At 41.2% G+C, this 23,380-nt stretch overlaps 1 protein-coding gene across 1 annotated transcript; it reads left to right on the top strand.

Moving 5' to 3' along the window:
• Positions 1–17,824: 17,824 nt before the first annotated feature.
• Positions 17,825–19,381, top strand: LOC136157624 (zinc finger protein 665-like). Its single transcript, XM_065919446.1, has one exon. The coding sequence runs from the start codon at positions 17,825–17,827 to the stop codon at positions 19,379–19,381; it is 1,557 nt and encodes a 518-aa protein (XP_065775518.1).
• The last annotated feature ends 3,999 nt before the right edge of the window (positions 19,382–23,380 follow it).

Raw genomic sequence — 23,380 nt, 5'->3', positions numbered from 1 at the left:
TTGATAGACAATTCATCCTGTGACATACAAATACAACACTCAAAAATAAATATGCTGGGAATTCCTAGGTGGCCTAGTGGTTAGTACTTGGTGCTTTCACTGTGGGGTCCCAGGTTCATTCCCTGGTCAGGGAACTAAGATCCCACAAGCCAGGTGGTGTGGCCAAAAAAAAAAAAAAAAAAGAGCCAATATTATTCTGATTATTTTATCATTTCTCTTCCAGATCAGAATAGTTTCTGAAATGGTTTGTGGGTCACATCTCATCATTTCTTGGGTTAGGCATTCTGTAGAAAATATTTCTGTGTAAAAAGTATACACCAAAAACTCTCCTATATCGAAACCAGTTCTGTGAGCTTGCTTTTGTCATCTTGGGGCACCTTAGGAAATCTTCTCACGGACACATGTCACCTGTACTCTGTATTTCCAGGACAGCTGCTGTTCCAGGATGTGACCATAGATTTCACTCAAGAGGAGTGGGTTGCCTGGACCTCGGTCAATGGGAAGTGTACGGGGACATGATGTTAGAGAACTATAGGAACCTGGCCACTTTGGTTGAGGATGACTTCCTTCCAGAATCTCTTATCTTCTCTCAGGGTTTTGGTTCCTGCATTTCTAGAATGTCTCTTGGAGTCTTCTGCTTCTTTTAACAGTGTTTCAGATCCCTGCTTTGTATTGGAAAATGGGAAGCTGTGAATTTAAAAAGAAGACTTCATGATGATTTAAATTTTTTTCTTCCTTGATGTAATCTGCCACTTCTAGGTGAGTGCTCATTCTATAAGTTCTGTGATATAAAATGGTGTCACCCTCCTCTTCAAATCAAATTTCCACTACTTCCTTTTGCCTTGTAGTATGTGACCAGAATGTCAGGATCTGATTTTTATGTATTAGCTAGTGTTGTATAGGTGCTTTCAATAAAGTATTTGGGGAAATCTTTTTCTAGGCTGTCTTAGCATTCTAGCATGCATTCTCTTCTCACCTGGATACATATTAGATTGGAAAGTGATGAATCTCTAGCAAAACAAATATTCCATTCTCTGATGAACAGGTCTCGTTGTCTCTAAGGTGGACCTGGTCACTTTTCTGGAGCAAACGAAGGATCCCAGGAGTATAAGGAGAATGGAGACAATGGCCATGTACCCAGGTACGTGTCAATGGATGGAGCCGATGGCTCAGGTGAGAGGTCCAAGCATCAGCGAGGAAGTCATTCTTCATCCTGTGTTTTCGGAAGATCTGCTTCATTGGAAACGATTTTGGAGAAGTCTGGATTTATTTCTGTTTCTGTCATAGACGGCTATCACCAGCTGCCTTCTTCCTGTTAAACCATGATGAAATCTTGTCTGGTGATGACCTTTCTCTTTCACAGTGAGAACTAAAATGCTCTTCTTGGCTTGTGACAACCTGCATGAATCTGGTTGCTGTTTCATTTCTTGAGAGTCCTAATAAAACTGTGCACATTTCTGAGTAACTATGATGTTCCATTTGTCAAATATCAGGTCTTTCTGTAAAGACACTCCTATTGGAGAGAAGACTTATAATTGTGGTGAATATGGTAAAGTTTCTAATCAGTCTTCAGAACTTATTCAACGGCAGACTATTCAGAATCCACAAAAAGAAAACTAGTGTAAGAAATGTATAAAAGTTTTTACTCACTCATCCAATCTAAGTAGAGATTGGATTATTCATACAGATAGGAAACCTTTCAAATGTACAATAGGTGGCAAATCCTTTAGTAAGAGTTCACATCTTAGTCACCATCAGTGAATGCATACTGGCCAGAAATCTTTAAACTTATAAATGTAAGGAATGTGGCAAAGTGTTTATCTATTGCTCAAATCTTAATCGACATCAGCAAAGTCATACTGGGGAGAAACCTTTTGAATGCACAAAGTGTGGCAAAGCCTTTGATCAGAACTCAAATCTTACTTCACATCAGCAAATTCATACTGGAGAGAAAACTTATAAATGTAAGGATTGCGACAAAACCTTTCACCAGATATCAAGTTTACTCAACATCAGTGAATTCATACTGGAGATACACCTTACAAATGTACAGAATGTGGCAAAGCTTTTATCCGTTGCTCGAATCTTACTGAACATCAGTGAACTCATACTTGGGAGAAACCTTGGAAATGTACCAAATGTGGCAAATCCTTTACCAATAGCTCAGGTCTTTCCCAACATCAGAGAATTCATACTGGGGAGAAACCATGCAAATGCAAAAAATGTGGCAAAGCCTTAGCCAGAGCTCAAATTTTTCTAAACATCAGCAAATTCATACTGGAGAGAAACCTTACAAATGTAAGCAATGTGGCAAAGCCTTTAGTCAGAGCAGTGATCTCACTCAACACCTGAGAGCACACGCTGGAGAGAAGCCTTAGTAATGAAACAAGTGATGGAAGAGATTTGCCCTAAACATACATCAGAAAGCATGAGTGTTTATACAAGAAACATATGGAAATAATGTAGCAAATATGTGCACATGTATTTAATCAAAACACAAATCTAAATACATATCAGAGACTGAAAACTAGTAAGGATTTCATCAATCCTGTTTTCTGAAATTCCTCTGAAGGAGAATTACTATGGAGAATAATGCATAATTACAACAGATAGAAAGTGAATAGTTCGTAGGGGTCACAAGATGAAGGGTTGATGGTTAGAAAGTTACAATTATTAGCAATGTATCCTGTTTATAATGACATGATTTGAGATTATTTGAGAATGAATGTAATTCAACTGTGAAATCCATACTGCACTTCATTTTTAGTGTGTATGCAAATGTAGAATTTTTCTATGGCTTATACTTTAGAGATAAGAGAAGGCCTTCTATATTGTGTTGCAACCATTTCTATCTATTCTCCACTACAAAATGGAACCAGAATGTAAAGTGTACAATGAACATCTAAATGCAGGTGTTCGTCTTTGATGTCAAATATCCCTAGAGGTCACCATGATGTAAGTGGTCATGGACTCTGTGCATGTATTAAAGTCCACTAGAGGTTGGTTCTAAATGTTCAATAGCTATATCACTTAATTTGTGAAGATAACACAGTGGCAGTTCACTAAAATATTGATGTATCATCATAACATCAACACAAGTCATGAATATTAGTTGACAATGTTGAAATATATCTTCTGTGATAAAAGAGAAATGTATGGGAAACCCTTCATAGAAAAGGCCTGTAATTAGTGTATGGCCATGTTTCCTAAATGTTTGCTATCCTCTGTTGTGTAAACCATAGAAATCACAATTTATGTATTATTATATCAGAGAAATAAGTTTTTCTCTATGCTTATAGTCTGTATTCTAATTACAGATCACACAGTTGATTGTAAAAGGTTATAATGTGTGAAATTGTAAAGTGTCAAATATGTGGGAAATTAATACATATATGGGCTTCCATGTTGGTTCAGACAGGAAAGAATCCACCCACAGTGTGCAAAACCTGGGTTCAATTCCGGGGTTGGGAAGATCCCCTGAAGAAGGAAATGGCAACCTTCTCCAGTATTTTTGCCTGGAGAATCGCCACGGACAGAGGAGCCTGGCAGGCTACAGTCCATGGGGTCACAAAGACTCAGACACAAGTGAGCGACTAAGCACACACAGTTAATCAAAATGAATGGTGTTTAGTATTTTGGTTGATTGTGATCAATGAAATGTTAACCCACCACCAACATTAACCTCTCCCGCCTTATTTTAAGTTATAGAGAAGAGATTATAACAAACTATCTGGTAGCACAGACAGCTGATATTTGTAGAAATTAGTTCCTCACTGGCTTTAAACCTTTAGTACTTTCATATATTTTCCACCATATCTCTGTTGTACCACCGCTCCCATTTTGTAACTACTTGGACATTGTGAGAGTTCTAATAAGAAGGATCATGCAGAGTCCTGTTGAGGCCTTACCTGAACTGCTCCTTGCTGTTGCTGCCTCAGCCTCTGTGTGTGGAGCAGGCAGCCTGCAGGTGTTAAACTCACACCAGCCAGTCCTCTGAAAACCTGCAGTAGATGACCACCTTTCTTGTGATCAGCGGTTTTGCTGAACCCCGGGTTCCACTTCAGAGGCCCGCTTAAATGTGGTACATTCAGTTGTGGTGACGAATGCCTCCTCTAGGAGGGAAAGATAAGTAGAGATGCTCTCCATGTGAGGGAGCATGACCTATAAGGGAAAACTCTGCACCTTATTCTCAGTGGTACTGTGAAAAGAAACAATCCATTAAAAAAAAAAAAAAAATCACCAAAATAAAAGAAAAGTCAGTGGTCCCGGTGCATGCACACTGAATATATTGTACTGAATATTTAAAATATTCAGTTAAGTCAAATAATATAATAAAATGAATATGCTTCTTCTAATTTTCTTATCATTTATCATTACCTTTAAAGATATGAGAAAATATTATATAACTCTGAAAATGGCGCAGAGAACCAACTTCAACAAGATGATTCAAAAAAAACCTAGAAAGATACACACACTAAATAGAACAACAACTACACACTCATGTGTTCATTTTCTTCAGTATCACTCATTTTATAACTCAGATCATTCTTTTGATGGTTTAAATATACATTTAGGGCACCATTTGCAAAGTCTAAGTTTCTTCATTTGAGCAAATTTGACTCATCGTCCTTTCCTGCTCCTGGTCTATGTTCAAAGAAAGCTGTGATGGAATCATCTTCAGACTCCTAGTCTAAAAGATGCAGGCCCCCTACCTGCAGATAGGTGATCACAATGCAAATCATTTTGTGAAAACATTTGGCCCCAGACTTGGGAGGGAGTGAAAAGAGCTAAGGACTTGAGGTATCTTTGCAGAATTCTGAGACCACAGCCTTCACAAAAACAAGGTCACCAGGTAATTCCCACCAAGCACTCACCTCCCGCCTCCCCTCCTCCAAGGGCACGGCACCAGGTCCTGGAGGATTGCACCCATCCAAGAAAGAGCCCCTCCCCAGGGAGGCAGGCTGGCCTTCTGTGTGTCTAGAAGTTCCCACTCGAAGGACACTTTTCATGTCCCCACCTCAGACCTGCATATTCATAATCTTTCAGAGTGGGACCCTGACCTGGAGGGGTTTGTATTCACGGAAATGGCTCAGAAAGAATCTTTAACCAAGTGGTTTCCATCTGGTTTCCCATCAAGTTCACGTGACCAGTGTTAGGCAATAACTTCACCGGTGCCCTTCCCACAGAGTTCTATATGGGTCCTCTGGAGCATCAGTGTGGTTTGTAAGACGTGCTCCAGGGGATTCTAAAGGGAGCGCCGGCTTAAGGGCGTGGCTCCTGATCCATTTGAGAGAGCTGAGGCCAAGCTTCAGTCTGAAGAGAGGTTGGTCTAGCTGGATTTGGACCAGGGAAGTCAGTCAAGTCACTTCGCCTGTGTGAGCAGAGGGTTAGGAGCTCTCTCTGAGGAGAGAACAATCAAGAAATTAGTTCACAGGCTGGTCTCCAGGTCGGAAATGATTGTTCCTGAATCTCTTCTGAGACAGAGGTCAGGAGAGGTCGGTCTTTTCAGGTTTTCAACGTCCTCTGTCTGTAGGTGCATTAGTTGCATGTTAAAGAGCTGTGTTGATGCCTTTGAAGGTATCTTCTCAATATGCAGGTGTGAGTTTGTTGCATAACGTCCCCAGACAAGATGCAGAGCAGGAAGAAGAATACGAAATGGCACCTTCTCAGGTAAATATCCTGTCCCAGGCCTGGGGCTGTGTCTGCTTTTCCTCAGGAAACGCCTGAGGTGGGAATCTGCAAAGCTTTACTTCTCTACTTCAATTTTTCTGCCTGAGGTTTTTGCTATCAACTTACTTTTTCCTTTTCTTCTTATAATAGTGAAGACCAGCTCTTTAGACTGCTTCTCCCTTGTGTCCCAGAGCCTTTTCTCCGTTTCCTGCATCCCGGCTTTCTGTGGAGCACGATGAATGCTCACCATGAATTAGTGACTTTCTGCTGGTGAAAATACTCCCTTTGTGAGAGATCAGCATGGGGAGTCACTGGTATCTGAGGTTCCCATTGGGATGTAGTTCGATGTTGGGATCTTCAGAGAAGTTGGAGAAATGCCCTGAGGAATTTATGTCTGGGTGCAATTCAGCTCTTTAAAACAGGACTGAGAAAATGCACTTGTAAATAGAATCGACTCAGTGGTCCAGATTTTTCAGAAAAGTTTCAGAAATAAAAAGATAACTAGGAGATCCTGTCCTCTGTAATGCTAACACATCCTAGTTAAGTGATAGTAGGATACTAAACAGGGGAAGAGTATGAAAAGGAAAAATGATAGGATACTGAAAGAGGAATTCCCCAGGTCGGTAGGTGCCCAATATGCTACTGGAGATCAGAGGAGAAATAACTCCAGAAAGAATGAAGGGATGGAGCCAAAGCAAAAACAATACCCACTGTGGATGAGACTGGTGATAGAAGCAAGGTCTGATGCTGTGAAGAGCAATATTGCACAGGAACCTGGAATGTTAGGTCCATGAATCAAGGCAAATTGGAAGAGGTTAAACAGGAGATGGCAAGAGTGAACGTCGAAATTCTAGGAATCAGCAAACTAAAATGGACTGTGATGGGAGAGTTTCTATCAGATGACCATTATATCAACTACTGTTGGCAGGAATCCCTTAGAAGAAATGGAATAGCCATCATGGTCAACAAAAGTCTGAAATGCAGTACTTGGATTCAGTCTCAAAAACGACAGAATGATCTCTGTTCATTTCCAAGCCAAACCATTCAATGTCACAGTAATCCAAGTCTGTGCCCCAAACAGAAATGCTGAAGAAGATGAAGTTGTACGGTTCTATGAAGGCCTGCAAAACCTTTTAGAACTAACACCCAAGAAAAATGTCCTTTTCATTATAGCATACTGGAATGCAAAAGTAGGAAGTCAAGAAACACCTGGAGTAACAGGCAAGTTTTGACTTAGTGTAGGGATTGAAACAGGGCAAAGGCTAATAGAGTTTTGCCAAGAGAATGCAGTGGTTATAGCAAACACCCTCTTCCAAAAACACAAGAGAAGACTCTACACATGGACATCATCAGATGGTCAACACCAAAATCAGACATTATATTCTTTGCAGCCAATGATGGAGAAACTCTATACAGTCAGCAAAAACAAGACCAGGAGCTGACTGTAGCTCAGACCATGAACACCTTATTGACAAATTCAGACTTAAATTGAAGAAAGTAGGGAAAACGGCTAGACCATTCAGATATGATCTAAATCAAATCCCTTATGATTATACAGTGGAAGTGAGAAATAGATTTAAGGAACTAGATCAGATAGAGAGAGTGCCTGGTGAACTATGGGTGGAAGTTCGTGACAATGTACAGAAGACATGGATCAAGACCATCCCCATGGAAAAGAAATGCAAAAAAGCAAAATGGCTGTCTGAGGAGGTCTTACAAATAGCTGTGAAAAGAAGAGAAGCGAAAAGCAAAGTCGGAAAGAAAAGATATAAGCATCTGAATGTAGTGTTCCAAAGAAGAGCAAGGAGAGATAAGAATGCATTCCTCAGCAACCAATGCAAAGAAAGAGAGGAAGACAATAGAATGGGAAAGACTAGAGATCTCTTCAAGAACATGAGAGATACCAAGGGAATATTTCGTGCAAAAATGGGCTCGATAAAGGACAGAAATGGTGTGGACCTAACAGAAGCAGAAGATATGAAGAAGAGGTGGCAAGAATACAGAGGAGAACTGTACAAGAAAGACTTCATGATCCAGATAATCACAATGGTGTGATCACTCACCTAGAGCCAGATATCCTGGAATGTGAAGTCACGTGTGCCTTAGAAAGCATCACTATGAACAAAGCTAGTGGAGCTGCTGGCAATCCAGTTGAGCTATTTCAAATCCTGAAAGATGATGCCGTGAACGTGCTGCACTCAATATGCCAGTAAATTTGGAAAACTCAGCAGTGACCACAGGACTGGAAAAGGTCAGTTATCATTCCAATTCCAAAGAAAGGCAATGCCTAAGAAGGTTCAAACTACCGCACAACTGCACTCATCTCACACGATAGCAAAGTAATGCTCAAAATTCTCCAAGCCAGGCTTCAGCAATACATGAACGGTGAACTTCCAGATGTTCAGTTTTCCATTAGAAAAGGTAGACGAACCAGAGATCAAATTGCCAACACCCACTGGATCATTGAAAAAGCAAGAGAGTTCCAGAAAAACATCTATTTTTGCTTTAATGACTATGCCAAATCCTTTGGACTGTGTGGATCACAATAAACTGTGGATAATTTTGAAAGAGATAGGAATACCAGACCACCTGAACTGCCTCTTGAGAAACCTATATGCACGTCAGGAAGCAACAGTTAGGGCTGGACATGGAAGAACAGACTACTTCCAACAATCTCATCCTTGTCCTCCCCTTCTCCTCCTGCCCTCAATCTTTCCAAGCATGAGGGTCTTTTCCAATGAGTCACGTCTTTGCATCAGGTGGCCAAAGTATTGGAGTTTCAGCTTCAACATCAGTCCTACCAATGAACACCCAGGACTGATCTCCATTAGGATGGACTGCTTGGATATCCTAGCAGTCCACGGGACTCTCAAGAATCTTCTCCAACACCACAGTTCAAAAGCATCCATTTTTCTGTGCTCAGATTTCTTTATAGTCCAACTCTCACATCCATACATGACCACTGGGAAAACCATAGCCTTGACGAGACGGACCTTTTTTCACAAAGTAATATCTCTGCTTTTTAATATGCTATCTATGTTGATCATAACTTTCCTTCCAATTAGTAGGCGTATTTTCATTTCATGGCTGCAATCACCATCTGCAGTGACTTGGGAGCCCAGATAAATCAAGTCAGCCACTGTTTCCACTGTTTTCCCATGTTTTTGCCGTGAAGTAATGGGACCAGACGCCATGATCTTAGTTTTCTGGGTGTTGAGCTTTAAGTCAACTTTTTCCCTATCCTCTTTCACTTTCATCAAGAGGCTCTTTAGTTCTTCTTCACTTTCTGCCATAAGGATGCTGTCATCTGCATATCTGAGATTATTGATATTTCATCTGGCAATCTTGATTCCAGCTTGTGCTTCTTCCTGCCCAGCATTTCTCATGATGTACTCTGCATATAAGTTAAATAAGCAAGGTGACGGTATACAGCTTTGACGTACTCCTTTTCCTATTTGGAACTGGTCTGTTCTTCCATGTCCAGTTCTAACTGTTGTTTCCTGACCTGCATATAAGTTTCTCAAGAGGCAGGTCAGGTGATCTGGTATTCCCATCTCTTTCAGAATTTTCCATAGTTTATTGTGATCCACATAGTCAAAGGCTTTGCTATAGTCAATAAAGCAGAAATAGATGTTTTTCTGGAACTCTCTTGCTTTTTCAATGATTCAGCAGATGTTGGCAATTTGATAGTTGATTCCTTTACCTTTTCTAAAACCATCTTGAACATCTGGAAGTTCATGGTTCACGTATTGTTGAAGCCTAGCTTGAAGAATTTTAACCATCAATTTACTAGCGTGTGAGATGAGTGCAGTTGTGCAGTAGTTTGAGCATTCTTTGGCATTGCCTCTCTTTGGGATTGGAATGAAAACGCCTTTCCCAGTCCTGTGGCCTCTGCTGAGTTTTCCAAATTTGGGGGCATATTGAGCGCAGCACTTTCACAGCATCATCTTTTAGGATTTGAAATAGCTCAAGTGGAATTCCATCACCCCAGTAGCTTTGTTTGTAGTGATGCTTGCTAAGGGCCACTTCACATTGTAGGATGTTTGGCTCTAGGTGAGTGATCACACCATCGTGATTATCTGGGTCATGAAGATATATTTTGTACAGTTCTCCTGTGTATTCTTGCCACCTCTTCTTCATATCTTCTGCTTGTGTTAGGTCCATAACATTTCTGTCCTTTATTGAGGCCATCTTTGCTTGAAATGTTCCCTTGGTATCTCTAATTTTCTTGAAGAGATCTTTAGTCTTTCCCATTCTATTGTTTTCCTCAGTTTCTTTGCATTGATTACTGAGGAAGGCTTTCTTATCTCTCCTTGCTATTGCTTGGAACTCTGCATTCAAATGGGTCTATCTTTCCTTTTCTCCTTTGCTTTTTGCTTGTTTTCTTTTCAAAGCTATTTGTAAGGCCTCCTCAGACAGCCATTGTGCTTTTTTGCATTTCTTTTTCTTGGGGGTGGTCTTGACTCCTGTCTCCTGTGCAATGTCACAAGCCTCCGTCCGTAGTTCATCAGGCACTCTATCAGATCTAGTCCCTTAAATCTATTTCTCACTTCCACTGTATAGTCATAAAGGATTTGATTTAGGTAATACCCGAGTGGTCTTGATGAAAAGGAAAGAGGAGAGTGAAAAAGTTGGCTTGAAGGCCAACCTTAAGAAAACTAATATCATTGCATCCAGCCCCATCACATCATGACACACAGATGAGGAAACTGTGGAAACAATGGCTGAATATATTTTTCTCGGCTGCAAAATCACTACAGATGGTGATTGCAGTCATGAAATTAAAAGACGCTTACTCCTTGGAAGGAAATATGACCAACCTAGATAGCATATTAAAAAGCAGAGACATTACTTTGTCAAAAAAGATCAGTCTGGTCAAGGCTATGGTTTTTCCAGTGGTCATGTATGGATGTGAGAGTTGGACTATAAAGAAAGCTGAGCGCAGAATTGATGCTTTTGAACTGTGTTGTTGGAGTAGACTCTTGAGAGTCCCTTGGACTTCAAGGAGATCCAAGCAGTCCATCCTAAAGGAGATCCGTCCTGGGTGTTCATTGGAAGGACTGATGTTGAAGCTGAAACTCCAATACTCTGGCCACATGATGTGAAGAGGTGATTCATTGGAAAAGACCCTTATGCTGGGAAAGACTGAGGGCAGGAGGAGAAGGGGAGGACAGGGGAAGAGATGGTTGGATGGCATCACCGACTCAATTGACATGGATATGGGTGGACTCCGGGAGTTGTTGATGGACTGGGAGGCCTGGCGTGTTGCGGTTTATGGGTTGGCAAAGAGTCGGACACGACCGAGTGACTAAACTGAACTGAATTGAATGGACTAGTGGTTTCCTCTTCTTTCTTGCATTTCAGTGTGAATTTGGCAATAAATATTTCGTGGGTACTGATAACAGGTCTTGGAGAGCCACACCAATCCTAGAAGCAGTCCCTCCCCAATCAATCAGGCTGACACTCTTTGTTTGTAGAAGTTCCCGCCCTAAATGCTCCCTTCCTGAGGTCACAGGGGTACTGAGTGTGAGGCTGCAGCTCTTGGATCTTGGACCTGGGTCTCTCTCTTACATTGTTTCAAAAACCCTCACAGGCTGGGTCAGGTGACTTGGTAGTTCTGTCTGTCATGTCTTGGGAATTGTAGTGTGGCCTGAACTCTGTAAGGAGAAAGAAAGAAGAACTAGCAGGGCTGGTCTGCATAGAGAATGCAGGAAAGGTAAGCACCAAACAAAGGATGTGATTAGCATATCAGGTTAGTCTGGATTATCCGCTGCAGACCAGGAAGGAGAAAGTAAAAGAGGAGCTCTGAAAACAGCAAAGGGAAACAAGAAAACTATTTCTTCTCAATCATTGCAGCAGTTGCAGATTCAAGAGTTGTGTGGATGACTTTAAAGTTATTTACTTAACACCCAGATATGAGCTTGTGGTAAAAATCCCCAGAGGAGAGGCAGAGCTGGAGGAAGAAGAGGAGGAAATGGCAGCTTCTCAGGTAAATGTCCTGTCCCGGGTCTGGGGCTGTGTCTGCTTTTCCTCCTGAAATGCCTGTTCTGAACATCTGCAAACCTTCAATTCTCTGCTACTAAATTTTCTTCCTAGGGTGTTTGTTGCCAACTGCTTATTTCTTCCAGTTTTTCTTGTATTAGAGGAGACTGGCTCTTTAGACTGTTTCTTCCTTATATCCCAGAGCCTGTTATCCAATGTATGTATCCTGGCTTTCTATAGAGCATGATGAATTCTCAACATTGTTCCGTCAGTTTCAATGTTGAACATATTCCCTTTGTGAAAGACCAACACGGGGAGGCACTGGTATAAGGGATTCCCAGTGGAATGCTGTTCTGTGTTGGGATCCTAGGAAGTAGGGGAAACGCCATGATGAGTTTATATCTGGATGCAACTTCAGCTCTTTAGAACCGGGCAAAAGGCAATATCCTTGGAAATAGAATGGACTCAGTGGTTCAGATTTTTTTCAAAAATAAAAATAATGTAGTAGAAACTATCCTCTTCCTCTGTGTCAATAAGAAAGACTTACTAATTAAATGTGGTATTAGGCTACCTGACACGAGAGGTATATATGAAGTGAAATTTGCTTAAAACTAACATTTTTTAATGATGGATTCAGATCATGGTTTCCATAATATTACCAAAATACCCATGCAGTTGTAATGCATTTTTCCATGTGCTTCTAACTCCATGACTCTGATGGTCACTGGTTTGGGTACTTCTGTGAGATACCCATGCTAGGCATCTCATGTGTTTTCCTTTTGTCTTTAACAAGTGTCTTGGGAAAAAGAAGTGAGGGATGTGCCTAAACTATCACAGTTAATGGGGGAATCCCATATGCTCTTAAGTATCTCTTTGCTTTAGAAGATGATTGTGTTTAGTAGAGATGCTGGGTTTGGGGGATTTTTGTCACTCAAGCCCAGGTCTGGTCATTTCCAGGTACACGCCACACTCATATCAGAGAGTCTCATCAGATTTTTTTTTATTTTCCTAAATGTTTATAAGAATCTTAGTAGTGTTAATCTATGTTCACCTGTATTAAAATTTGAACTATAGTTCTTTTGGAAGTGATATCGATTTTCAGGAAATTAAAAAATTCAGAACCAGAGCTTTACTTTATATTACATCATTCTGTATGTCTGTATTCTAGTTTATTTAAAGAAATAAAATAATATCACCCCATTATATTTATGTACATTTTTAATAAGTTAAATATTTTATTTTATTGACATGAGGACTTTTCCCTATTAACTATTAATAAGTATATAGTCCCATTATAGTGTACGTCTGTGTCCACAAACCTGTTAACATGATTTGATCACTGTTTTTTGATCTATTTTTTTTAAGATTTCTGGAAGAAGGGAATAGGTACCTACTCTAGTATTCTTGTCTGGAGAATCCTATGGGCAGAGGAGCTATTATATCTGTTGCACATTCAAGATTCTGTAAAAACTGTCAGAAAGATATACAGTATATACTAAATTGTTAAAATGATTCTCGCTGCAAGGTTACTATCCTATAAGACCTGTAAAATCTGTAAAAGAATTAAAGTTCAGACTTAAGTGTGAATTCTTCCCTACTGTTCTCCTTCATTGCTCTTCCAAATGGTCATTTGTAGAGCAGAATTTGCAACATTACTAGTTCAAATAAGTTTGGTAAAAATGTGGCACATTTTCTCCACTCCAGAACTCGTGGATCAGAATCTGCTTGTTAAAAATATTTCCTGTTTTTTGGTAGCCAATTTATCCTGGATCACACAAGTACAACACTCAAAAATAAATATGCCAGTGTTGATCTGAATACATTATAATTTCTCTTCCACATCAGAATAGTTTCTTGTGAATCATATCCTCTTTTCTTGGGGTTTAAAATATGGTAGAAAATGTTACTGTGTGATACCAGAAACTACACTAAATCAAAATGAGTTCTCTGAAATTACTGCTTTCGTTTAGGGTCAGGTTAGGAAGTCTTCGCTTGGCCATATGACAGTCAGTCATTCAGTCAGTTCAGCCATTCAGTCATCAGTCCTGTCTGACTCTTTGCGATCTCAGTTGTGTCTGACTCTTTGTGACCCCAAAGTACATGCATGTGTACTTTGTATTTCAGGGACGGCTGATGTTCCGAGATGTGGCCATAGACTTCACTCAAGAGGAGTGGGAATGCCTGGACCTCGGTCAGCGGGACTTGTACAGGGATGTGATGTTAGAGACCTACGGGAACCTGGCCTCCTTGGGTGAGGACAACTGCCTTCCAGAATCCCTTTTCCACCACTGGGTTTGGTGCCTGCATTTCTAGAACGTCTCCTGGAATTTTCTGCTTCCACCAACACCTTCAGCTCCCTGCTTTCTAGCAGGAAATGGGTATCTGTGAGTTTAGAAAGAAAGCCTTCATGGTGATTCAGTATGATTCTAACCTTTTCTTCCGTGATATAATCTGCCTCCTTCACTCTAGCGTGGTGGTGATTGAATCAGTTCCATGGTATTAAATAGTGACACCTTCCTCTTAAAATCACATTTACACTACTTACTTTCGCCTTGTAGTACTTGACCAGAATCTCAGGATCTGACTTTTATGTAATTTGTTAGTCTTGTAAGCGTGCTTTCAATAAAGTATTTGGTGGAATCATCCTCTAGGCTGTATTAACATTCACCCGTGTGCTCTCTTCTCGCCCAAATACATATTGGGTTGAAAACTTATGAATCTCTAGCAAAACAGATATTCCTTTCTCTGATGAACAGGTCTTGTTGTCTCTAAGCCGGACCTGGTCACCTTTCTGGAGCAAATGAAGAATCCCTGGGATGTAGGGAGAACGGACACAACAGCCACATACCCAGGTAGGTGTGAATGGATGGAGCTGATGACTCAGGTGAGAGATCCAAGGAGCAGTGAGGAAGTCAGCCTTTGTCCTGTGGCTTGGGAAGCCGTGCTCCAGTGGAAATGATTCTGGAGAACTCTGGGTTCATTTCTGTTGCTGTCATAGATGGACATTGCCTGGCTCCGTCTGCCTCTCAATCATTCATGAATTCAGCTCCATGATTACTTATTTCGTTAACAGTGAGAATTCAAATTCTCTTCTTGGCTTGTGACAACTTGCATGAGTTGGCTGCTCTTTCATTTCTTGGGGGTCCTAGGAAATCTGCCCATTGATGAATATATATAAGATGCTCTTTTTAAAGTTTGTTTCTACCTCTAAGAAGTGTGTGAGTGGAATTGTAAACAAACTACCAATACTCTAGGAATATTGGAGACAGAATTTTTTTTCTGATTTATATTTTCTAAAACACTAGAAGCTACAAATATGACCTTATAAATTTTAAACTCATTTCAATGTATAAAGCAAAACCTCCATAAAATGAGAGAATGCAATTCTCTGAGTTACACCAATGTTTCACTTTTCTTTATGTGAACTCATCTTAAATATCTGAAGTGTATTTGCCACAATTGCTCAATGGTAAAATACTTTAATGTATTTAATTCGCTCAAAGATTTTTTTTTAATAAATTGGCAAAATAGTTTAGAACATTTTCCACCATCTTTCTAATGGTTGTTTCAAGCTATTAACATTTTAGATCAAATAAAGAAGTCCTTTTAAGTCCTTTAAATCCTTATTGGATTTAAATCCTTATTGTTTTACAATGTTGTGCTCTTGTACAGCAAAGAGAATGAAGTACACGTATTAATAGCCACTCTGTTAGATTTCCTTTCATTTGGGTCTCCACAGGGAACTGAGTAGAGTTCTCTGTGACCCCAACACATTTTTTAAAAATCTCACATCTTATTTAATTGCTTAAGGCTTTAGTATCTTGTTTCTTATCAGCTGCCCCAGACTTTATTAATTTATCTCATTTCTTATCAGTTTCCGATGGCCCTCAGTTTGCAATTAGTTGTATGTCAATATCATTTACGATTTTTAGATACAAATATCTAATAGAATGTGTTCTAATAGAACACAAGTGGTAAGAAGTGGATTAAAGAAATTGAAGGCACCCCGTATTTCTAAAAATGTTTGGTGTCTCCATTTAAGATGACTTAGGGCAAAAGGTAATCATTAGACTGTGTGTCTCCGCTTCATTTAGTGGTTCTTGTATCTTATTATTTTGCCCCTTCCTCTGCTCCATACTCTTTGTCCTCTGGTTTTATTACATTTTCTGTGTGTGTGGTCTCTGCCCTGAAGGCTGCAGGGTCCTAGTTCCTCTTCTTTCTTGTGCCTGCCCTTTAGGGGCTCAGTTTGGTCCTGAGGTTTGTGCCCTGATCCCCTTGATGGGCACTTGATTGCTGTGACCCCTGCCTGCCCTGGATATTGAGGGGAGCTTCCCCTTCACTCTGTGGCTGTCACCGCCCTGTCTGTGGTGAGTCTGCCCACTGGTTGGCGGAGCAGAGCCCCCAGATCTGATTCTTCGCTGTGATCCTGATCTGTGTGGAGGCAGGTGGGATTGGAGCACACTCCCGGGAGAGAAGCCCCTGAGCATTGCTGCTCTGGGGATGTTCCCCTTGGGACGTGCTCTGTGCGTCACTTTCCCCAATTGGCTGAGTCTCATGTGACCCTGGTTGGCACTGATCTTGGCCCCACCTCAACCATGGGTATGCCAGCACACGGCCCTGGGGTCTCTCAGACGTTGTTCTCCCCGGGTCACCCGCATAGATCCCCTGAACTCAGGGCCTAGGTCCCAGGTGCTATGGTGCTGTGGGGGCAGCTCAGACTCCGGCCTGGCCGCGTTCCCTCGTGTCCGAGCCCACAAAGTCTACAGTTGTTAAAGCCACACCTGCTGTGACCGGGGGCGTCCCCCTTGTCCTTCAGATGCTCTGCAGGGGCTGAGCTGACAAAGCCGGTTGCCTGTGTAAAAGCATGGTTAGTGCAGCTGCGAGCAGAGACCTCAGCTTTGCTTCCTTAACCCTGGGGCTCAGCTGCGCTTTCAGCTCCATCTGAGCATGTGGCCACCCACGGGTGTCTGCTCCAGAGGCTGCCCCAGGGCACAGGGGTCTGCTGACGGGGGAGGAGGGGCATGGGGGAGGCCGTGGCTGGGCCTCAGTAGAGCCCACCGGGTGGCGGTCCTCCCTACTGCCAGGGATGAGGGGCCAGCACGGGGGAGAGAGGCTTCGGTGGGGTTCTTCCCTTTGGGCCTCACTCAACAGTGGCGTCTGCGCTTTGGTGGTGCAGGCTTCCTCCACAAGCATCCCATTTGAAGAGCTCCTCCCTCCCTCCCATTCCCTCAGGATGTCTCCTCATGGCCAACTGCAGTCCTCTGCCTGGGTTGGCTCTCCAAAGCCCACGTTCCAGCACCCAGCCCTTGTCTGCAGGGGTGGACACCCTTGAGGTGGACACCCTCTCAGGCTGGGTGGGCAGGGCAGGGGTCAGCACCCCCTCTGCAGCTCTCACTGCCCTGCTGCCACACGCGGGTTGCCATGTTCTCTTCCACAGAGAATGAGGCTCTCCTTCTGTCCAAGCTGGGCTCCCCCAGTGAGGGCTCCCCCAGATGTGGACACCTCTTCTCTCTTCAGATCCCCCCAATGTTGCAGGTCCCATCCCATTTGCTCTCCTCTTCCTTTTCCTTCTTCTTTTTTGGTCCACCTGGCTCAGCAGGAATCTTTCTTGTCCTTTTAGGTGGTGTAGGTTCTTTCCTAGTGTTCTGACGGGACTCTGTGAGAATTCTTCCAATTCTGATGTATTCTTGATTCATTTGTGGAGAGAGATGAACTCCAATCTGCCTAATCCTCTTGTACCTTAACCCTTGGGTCCCCATTTTCTCTAAATCTTCAAGGATATTCACTGAGAATAGTAGATAAGAAAGCTTCTATTTGGTATCTTTCAGCTGTGTCTTCTCACAACACCCATGGTTTGATGTCAAAGAATTCAAGGTTTGAAAATTCAATCCAAAAAGCAAACCTGTATGAAAGAGCTCACCTCGGAAATGAACATTTAACCAAAGCCTGGGGACATACAAGGGTATGTGACAGACTGAGAGGATGTTTATATGGACATAATGAAATTGAGACCTTTTCACATACTGTGGACATGACTGCCAGAAGAAATGAGCACTGTGAGTCAAATTGGGGAAAGCACACGTTTCAGTCATCACCATCTGCCGCGCAGTGTATCTTTGTAAGCAATGACTCACATCAGTTTTTGAAACACACATGCTCTCTGAGAGGAAATATGGAAAATCTGGAAGGTCATCCAGTCTCTACTCCAAATGCTCGTTCACAGCACTCTGAACGTAGACTTCGATTACACATACATTCAACCACGTCTGAAAAGGAGAAGTTTACAAATGATGGGGAAAACCCACCATATAATCAACTTGAGGGATCTGTGAGCCACGGGTCATTATTCTTCCACCAACAGACAGGTTCTCTCCAATCCAAAATGTGTAATGTTGATAATAATGGAAGAGACTTAATTCAGCCATCACTGTTTGATACATATAATGATAGGGTTAATATAAAAGAACTTTTAATGTGTAATAACACGAGTCAGGCCTTAAGTAGGAGCTCCAACCCCAATAGTTACCAGAGTATTTATGATGGAGCAAGAAACTCTTCATGCAATGACAGTGGATATAACATTGGGCAACACTCTGATCTTAGGAAACATCAGGCAACTCAATCTTCAGATAAGGATTCAAAAAGTAATACAGGTAGGAATATCTTTTATCAAGCATCAGGTCTTTCACTAAATAAGAATATACATATTGGGGAGAAGACTTACAATTGTAGTGAATATGATGTTTCTAATCAGTCTTCAGAACTTATTCAACAGCAGAGTGTTCAGAATCCACAGAAAAACTACAAGTGTAAGAAATGTGAGAAAGTCTTTACTAATGCACTCAATCTACGTAAACATAGGGAAATTCATATAGGATGGAATACTTTCAAATATACAGAATGTGACAAAGGGTTTAATCAGAGTTCAAAACTTAGTCAACATCAGCGAATCCATGTTGTCCAGAAGCCTTATAAATGTAAGGATTGTGGCAAAGGTTTTAGCCGGCACTCAGGTCTTATTTGCCATCAGAGAATTCACACTGGAGAGAAACCTTATAAATGGCACAAATGTGCTAAAGCTTTCAGTCAATACACAACTCTTATTAAACACCAGCAAATTCATAGTGGCGAGAAGCCTTACAAATGTAAGGATTGTGGCAAAGGCTTTATTCAACGAGGAAGTCTTACTCGCCATCAGAGAATTCACACTGGAGAGAAACCTTATAAATGTCAAAAATGTGGAAAAGCTTTCAGTCGGTACGCAACTCTTACTCAACACCAGCGAATTCATACTGGAAAGAAGCCTTATAAGTGTCAGGATTGTGGCAAAGACTTTAGCCGCCGCTCAGGCCTTATGTACCATCAGAGAGTTCATACTGGAGAGAAGCCTTATAAGTGTAAGGATTGTGGCAAAGGCTTTAGCCGGCACTCAGGGCTTACATCCCATCAGAGAGGTCATACTGGAGAGAAGCCTTATAAATGTAAGGATTGTGGCAAAGGCTTTAGCTGGCACTCAGGTCTTACTTGCCATCAGAGAATTCACACTGGAGAGAAACCTTATAAATGTCAAAAATGTGGAAAAGACTTTAGTCAACACTCTAATCTTACTCAACACCAGCTAATTCATTCTGGAGAAAAGCCTTATAAATGTAAGGATTGTGGCAAAGGCTTTAGGTACCGCACAAGTCTTACTCGCCATCAGAGAATTCACACTGGAGAGAAACCTTAATAATATAAAGAATGTGGAAAAGCTTTCAGTCACTATGCACCTCTTACTAAACACGAGCAAATTCATACTGAAGAGAAGCCTTATAAATGTAAGGATTGTGACAAAGACTTTAACCCAGCACATTGGTCTTACTTACCATCAGATAATTCATACTGAAGGAAATCTCATAAACGTAAGGAAACCTGCAAAAACTTTAATCAGCTCTCTCACCTCACTGGACATCAGAGAGCATGTCCTGGAGGGAAACCCTAGTAATGAAGTAAGACATGGAAGAGGTTTGTCCTGAACATACAATTCAGGAGACAAAAGACTTATTTATATAAGAAAGATATGGAATGACATAAAGAAAATGTAGGAAAATATTTATAAAAAATCAAATCTAAATAAATATCAGGAAATGCATACTAGAAAGTATTTCATAAATCCTGTTTTCTGACGTTCCTCTTAGGGAGAAATATTGTAGACAGTGATTCATAGTTAAAACAGACAGTAAATTGATATGTTAGTATGGATCACAAGATGAAGAGGTGATGTTTAGCCATGTACAGTTACTAGCTATAAAAGTTTGTTGATATTGATATGATTTGTGATTATTTGAAAACCAAAATGAATGTAACTGAATTCTGAAATTACTCCATGCTACACTTCATTTCTAGTGTGCATGCAAAGTTATGTTTTTGATGGTTGGTACCTCAAAGTTGAGAGAAGCCCTTCTATCTAGGAATAAAACATTTACATTTTTCTCCATTATAAGATTAAGGACACAGGAATGTAACATGTACAGTGAACATCTAAATGGTGGTGTTTGTCCTTCATGTCACACATCCCTGTAAGTCACTGTGATGTAAGTGTTCAGGGAATAATTCCACAGATTAAAGTAAGATGTCCATTTTCAATAGTTACATCACTTGCTTTCAAAGTAACATATAATGACAGTTCACTAAAATCTTGATGTATATTATAATATCAACAGAAGTCAGGAATTTCAGCTGACATGTTTCAATTTAAGACATTTCTGCTACCCTAGAAATGTACGGAAAACCCTTCCCAGAAAAGTCATGTAATTACTGTATGTCTTCTTAAATGATTAGCCTCCCTTTTATAAACATAGAAATCACAGTTCTCAGATCATTGTATCAGAGGAAAGATTATCATTGTTTATGCTTATAATCTGTATTTTAACCAAAGTGACATAGCGGAGTGTAAAAGGTTTTATTCTGTATGTGATAAGCATACATGCTAATCAATAAAGCTAAAAGGTTGCTTGTATAAATGTTGATGTGTAATGAATGAAGTGTTAGCCTAGCAATTGAAGGTTGCTGGACAGAATACCTAACCAGAAACTCTTCGGTAGCATAGAAGGGTGAACTCTGTAACAATTAGTTTCCTTCCTGCCCTTAAGCCTCACATCATTTGATCATGTATTTCCCATCATTTATCCATTGTACTTTCCGCCCTCTCTCTGTAACCGCATGGACATTGTGCCGGTTCTAATAAGAAGGATCATACAGAGTACTGTTGAGAGCTCCCCTGAACTGCTCCATGCTGTTGCTGCCTCAGCATCTGTCTGGGGAGCAGGCAGCCTGCAGGTCCTTGAACTCACACCAGCCAGTCCTGTGACCACTTGCACCAGAAGACCCCCTTCCTTGAGACCAGCAGGCTTGCTGAACCCCAGGGCTACTTCACAAGCTCCTCGTCAATGCCACTCTCACCGAGCCACCAAAATCCTAGCCCTTTTGGTCTGAATGGACCCATCCACACTCAGACTGGGGAGCCCACAGCACTTCGCCCAGGGCCTCTTATAAAAATCTGAACCACAGTTACTGCCTCTTTCTCTGCTCACTTCTACCCTTGACCTCACTCAGAGCTTGCTGTGAATTCCCTCAGGACCTAGAGTCATGAACTCACCTGCTTCAGTTGCCCTTTGTTCTTCTGTTGAGCTAAGTAAGACTTTTCATGGGCTCCTTTAAGCAAATGTAAATTTAACACTTGTCACAAGAATACTTAAAAGCCATGATGGTAAAATTCTGAACAAAGATTTATAATATTTGACCCTATTTAATTCTTACCACATGTTTCTTGCCTTGGCTTAAAGGAACAGTTTTCTCCTGGCTTTGACATACATTGAATGCAATATATAAATATCTGAAAGTATATATGTCATATAATTTATATAACATACATTGAATAGAATAAATAAATATCTGAAGGTATAAATGCTAGCATTGAGAAACACAAGGAACATGTGAGTGTGTGTGCATTCATACACATTTACTCAAAGGATTTAAAAATGCTACGCCACAACTGCTCATTTCAGAATTGCAGATGGTTTACTAAAACTGCAAATCTTATAAATTTGTCAAATAATCTATTTTTTCTACTATTCTGGGCATTCATTTCCTTAAATGTCAGGAGGTTATGTTTTTCAAGGAACTTCCACACTGTCCTCCCAAGTGACTGCACCCGCTTACATTCCCTCCAGCCATTCAGGAGTTTCCCTGATCTCCAAGCCTCTTCCGCGTTTATGACATTATTAGTGGGCTTTCTGCTAGTTGTTATTCTGACTGTCAGGAGGTGATGTATCATTGTCGTTTTGTTCTGCATTTCTTATTATTTAGCGATGCTGAGCATCTCTTTTGCCTCGTGCCCATCTAAAGGACCAAGTCGCCCCCCACCCAGCCTCAGCAGCTGAGGCGCACAGGCTTCGTCTCCCCAGAGCGCCTGGGGTATTCCTGGACCAGGGATGAGGCCCGGGGGCCCTGCACTGTCAGGGGGGCTCCTAAGCACTGTGTTATGTCTGGTTTTTCTTTTTTCTTTTGAGATGAATAGATATTTTTTGGAATATAATTGCATTACAATGTTGCGTTAGATTCCGCTGGACAACTTCATGAATCACCACAGGTATATGTACGCCCACTCTCTCTCGAACCTCCCTCCCACGATCTCCGTGTCCCCCCTCTAGCCATCACAGAGCCCCGCGCTGAGCTCTCTGTGCTATGGAGCAGCTTCCCACCTTCTACCTGCTTTACACATTGTGGTGAATATATGTCAAGGCTATTCTCTCAATTGGGCTGCCTCTCATTCTCCTGCTGTGTCCATAGGTCTAATCTCTACATTCGTGAAAATATGGCATTAACACATATATATATATGTATATGAATCTAGAAAATGTTATTGGTGAACCAATTTAATAAGCAGACTAGAAGGGCAGGTATTAAACTTTTTTATATTAAACTTTCAAGGTGTAAAATACATGGACGATCATTCCATGCATTTTATTATGTGAAGGAAGCCCATCTGAAAATGCTACAAAAAGTATGATTTTTACAATATGGTATTTTGGTGTAGGTAAATCTTCTTATGTGCTCCATTGTGTCTGAATCTTTGGGGCCAATGGGCTATAGCCTGCCAGGTACCTCTGTCTATGAGATTTCCCAGGAAAGAACACTGGAGTCAATGGTAATTTCTTTTTCGAGGGAATTCCTTACCCAAGAATTGAACTTACATCACTTGGGTCACCTGCAATGGCAGGTGGATTTTTTACTACAGAGCCCCTTAAGAATCTAGTCGGAAAAGTAGAAGAGATTAAAATGGTCAGGGGTTGCCATGGGTTTCAAAGGAGGGGTTATGAATATCCTGAGTTCAGGACCATGAAATCATTGTGTTAAACTGTTTTAATGGACACAAGTTATAAATTTGCCCAGACCCATAGAGTCAGTCAGTTCAGTTGCTCAGTCATGTCTGACTCTTTGAGACCCCATGGACCACAGCACGCCAGGCCTCCTTGTCCATCACCAACTCCCAGAGTTAACTCAAATTCATATCCATTGAGTTGGTGATGCCATCCAACCATCTCATCCTCTATTGTCCCCTTCTCCGCCCACCTTCAATCTTTCCCAGCATCAGCGTTTTTTCCAATGAATCAGTTCTTCACATCAGATGGACAAAGTAATTGAGTTTTAGCTTCAACATCAGTCCTTCCGAGGAAAACCCAGGACT

This window comes from Muntiacus reevesi, chromosome 2 (assembly GCF_963930625.1).
Source record: "Muntiacus reevesi chromosome 2, mMunRee1.1, whole genome shotgun sequence".
NCBI lineage: Eukaryota > Metazoa > Chordata > Mammalia > Artiodactyla > Cervidae > Muntiacus > Muntiacus reevesi.
This window is presented reverse-complemented; position numbering and strand designations above follow the sequence as displayed.

Excerpts from the sequence above, each read along its gene's own strand:
- LOC136157624 (XM_065919446.1), top strand. The coding sequence starts at position 17,825 with ATGGAAAATCTGGAAGGTCATCCAGTCTCTACTCCAAATGCTCGTTCA.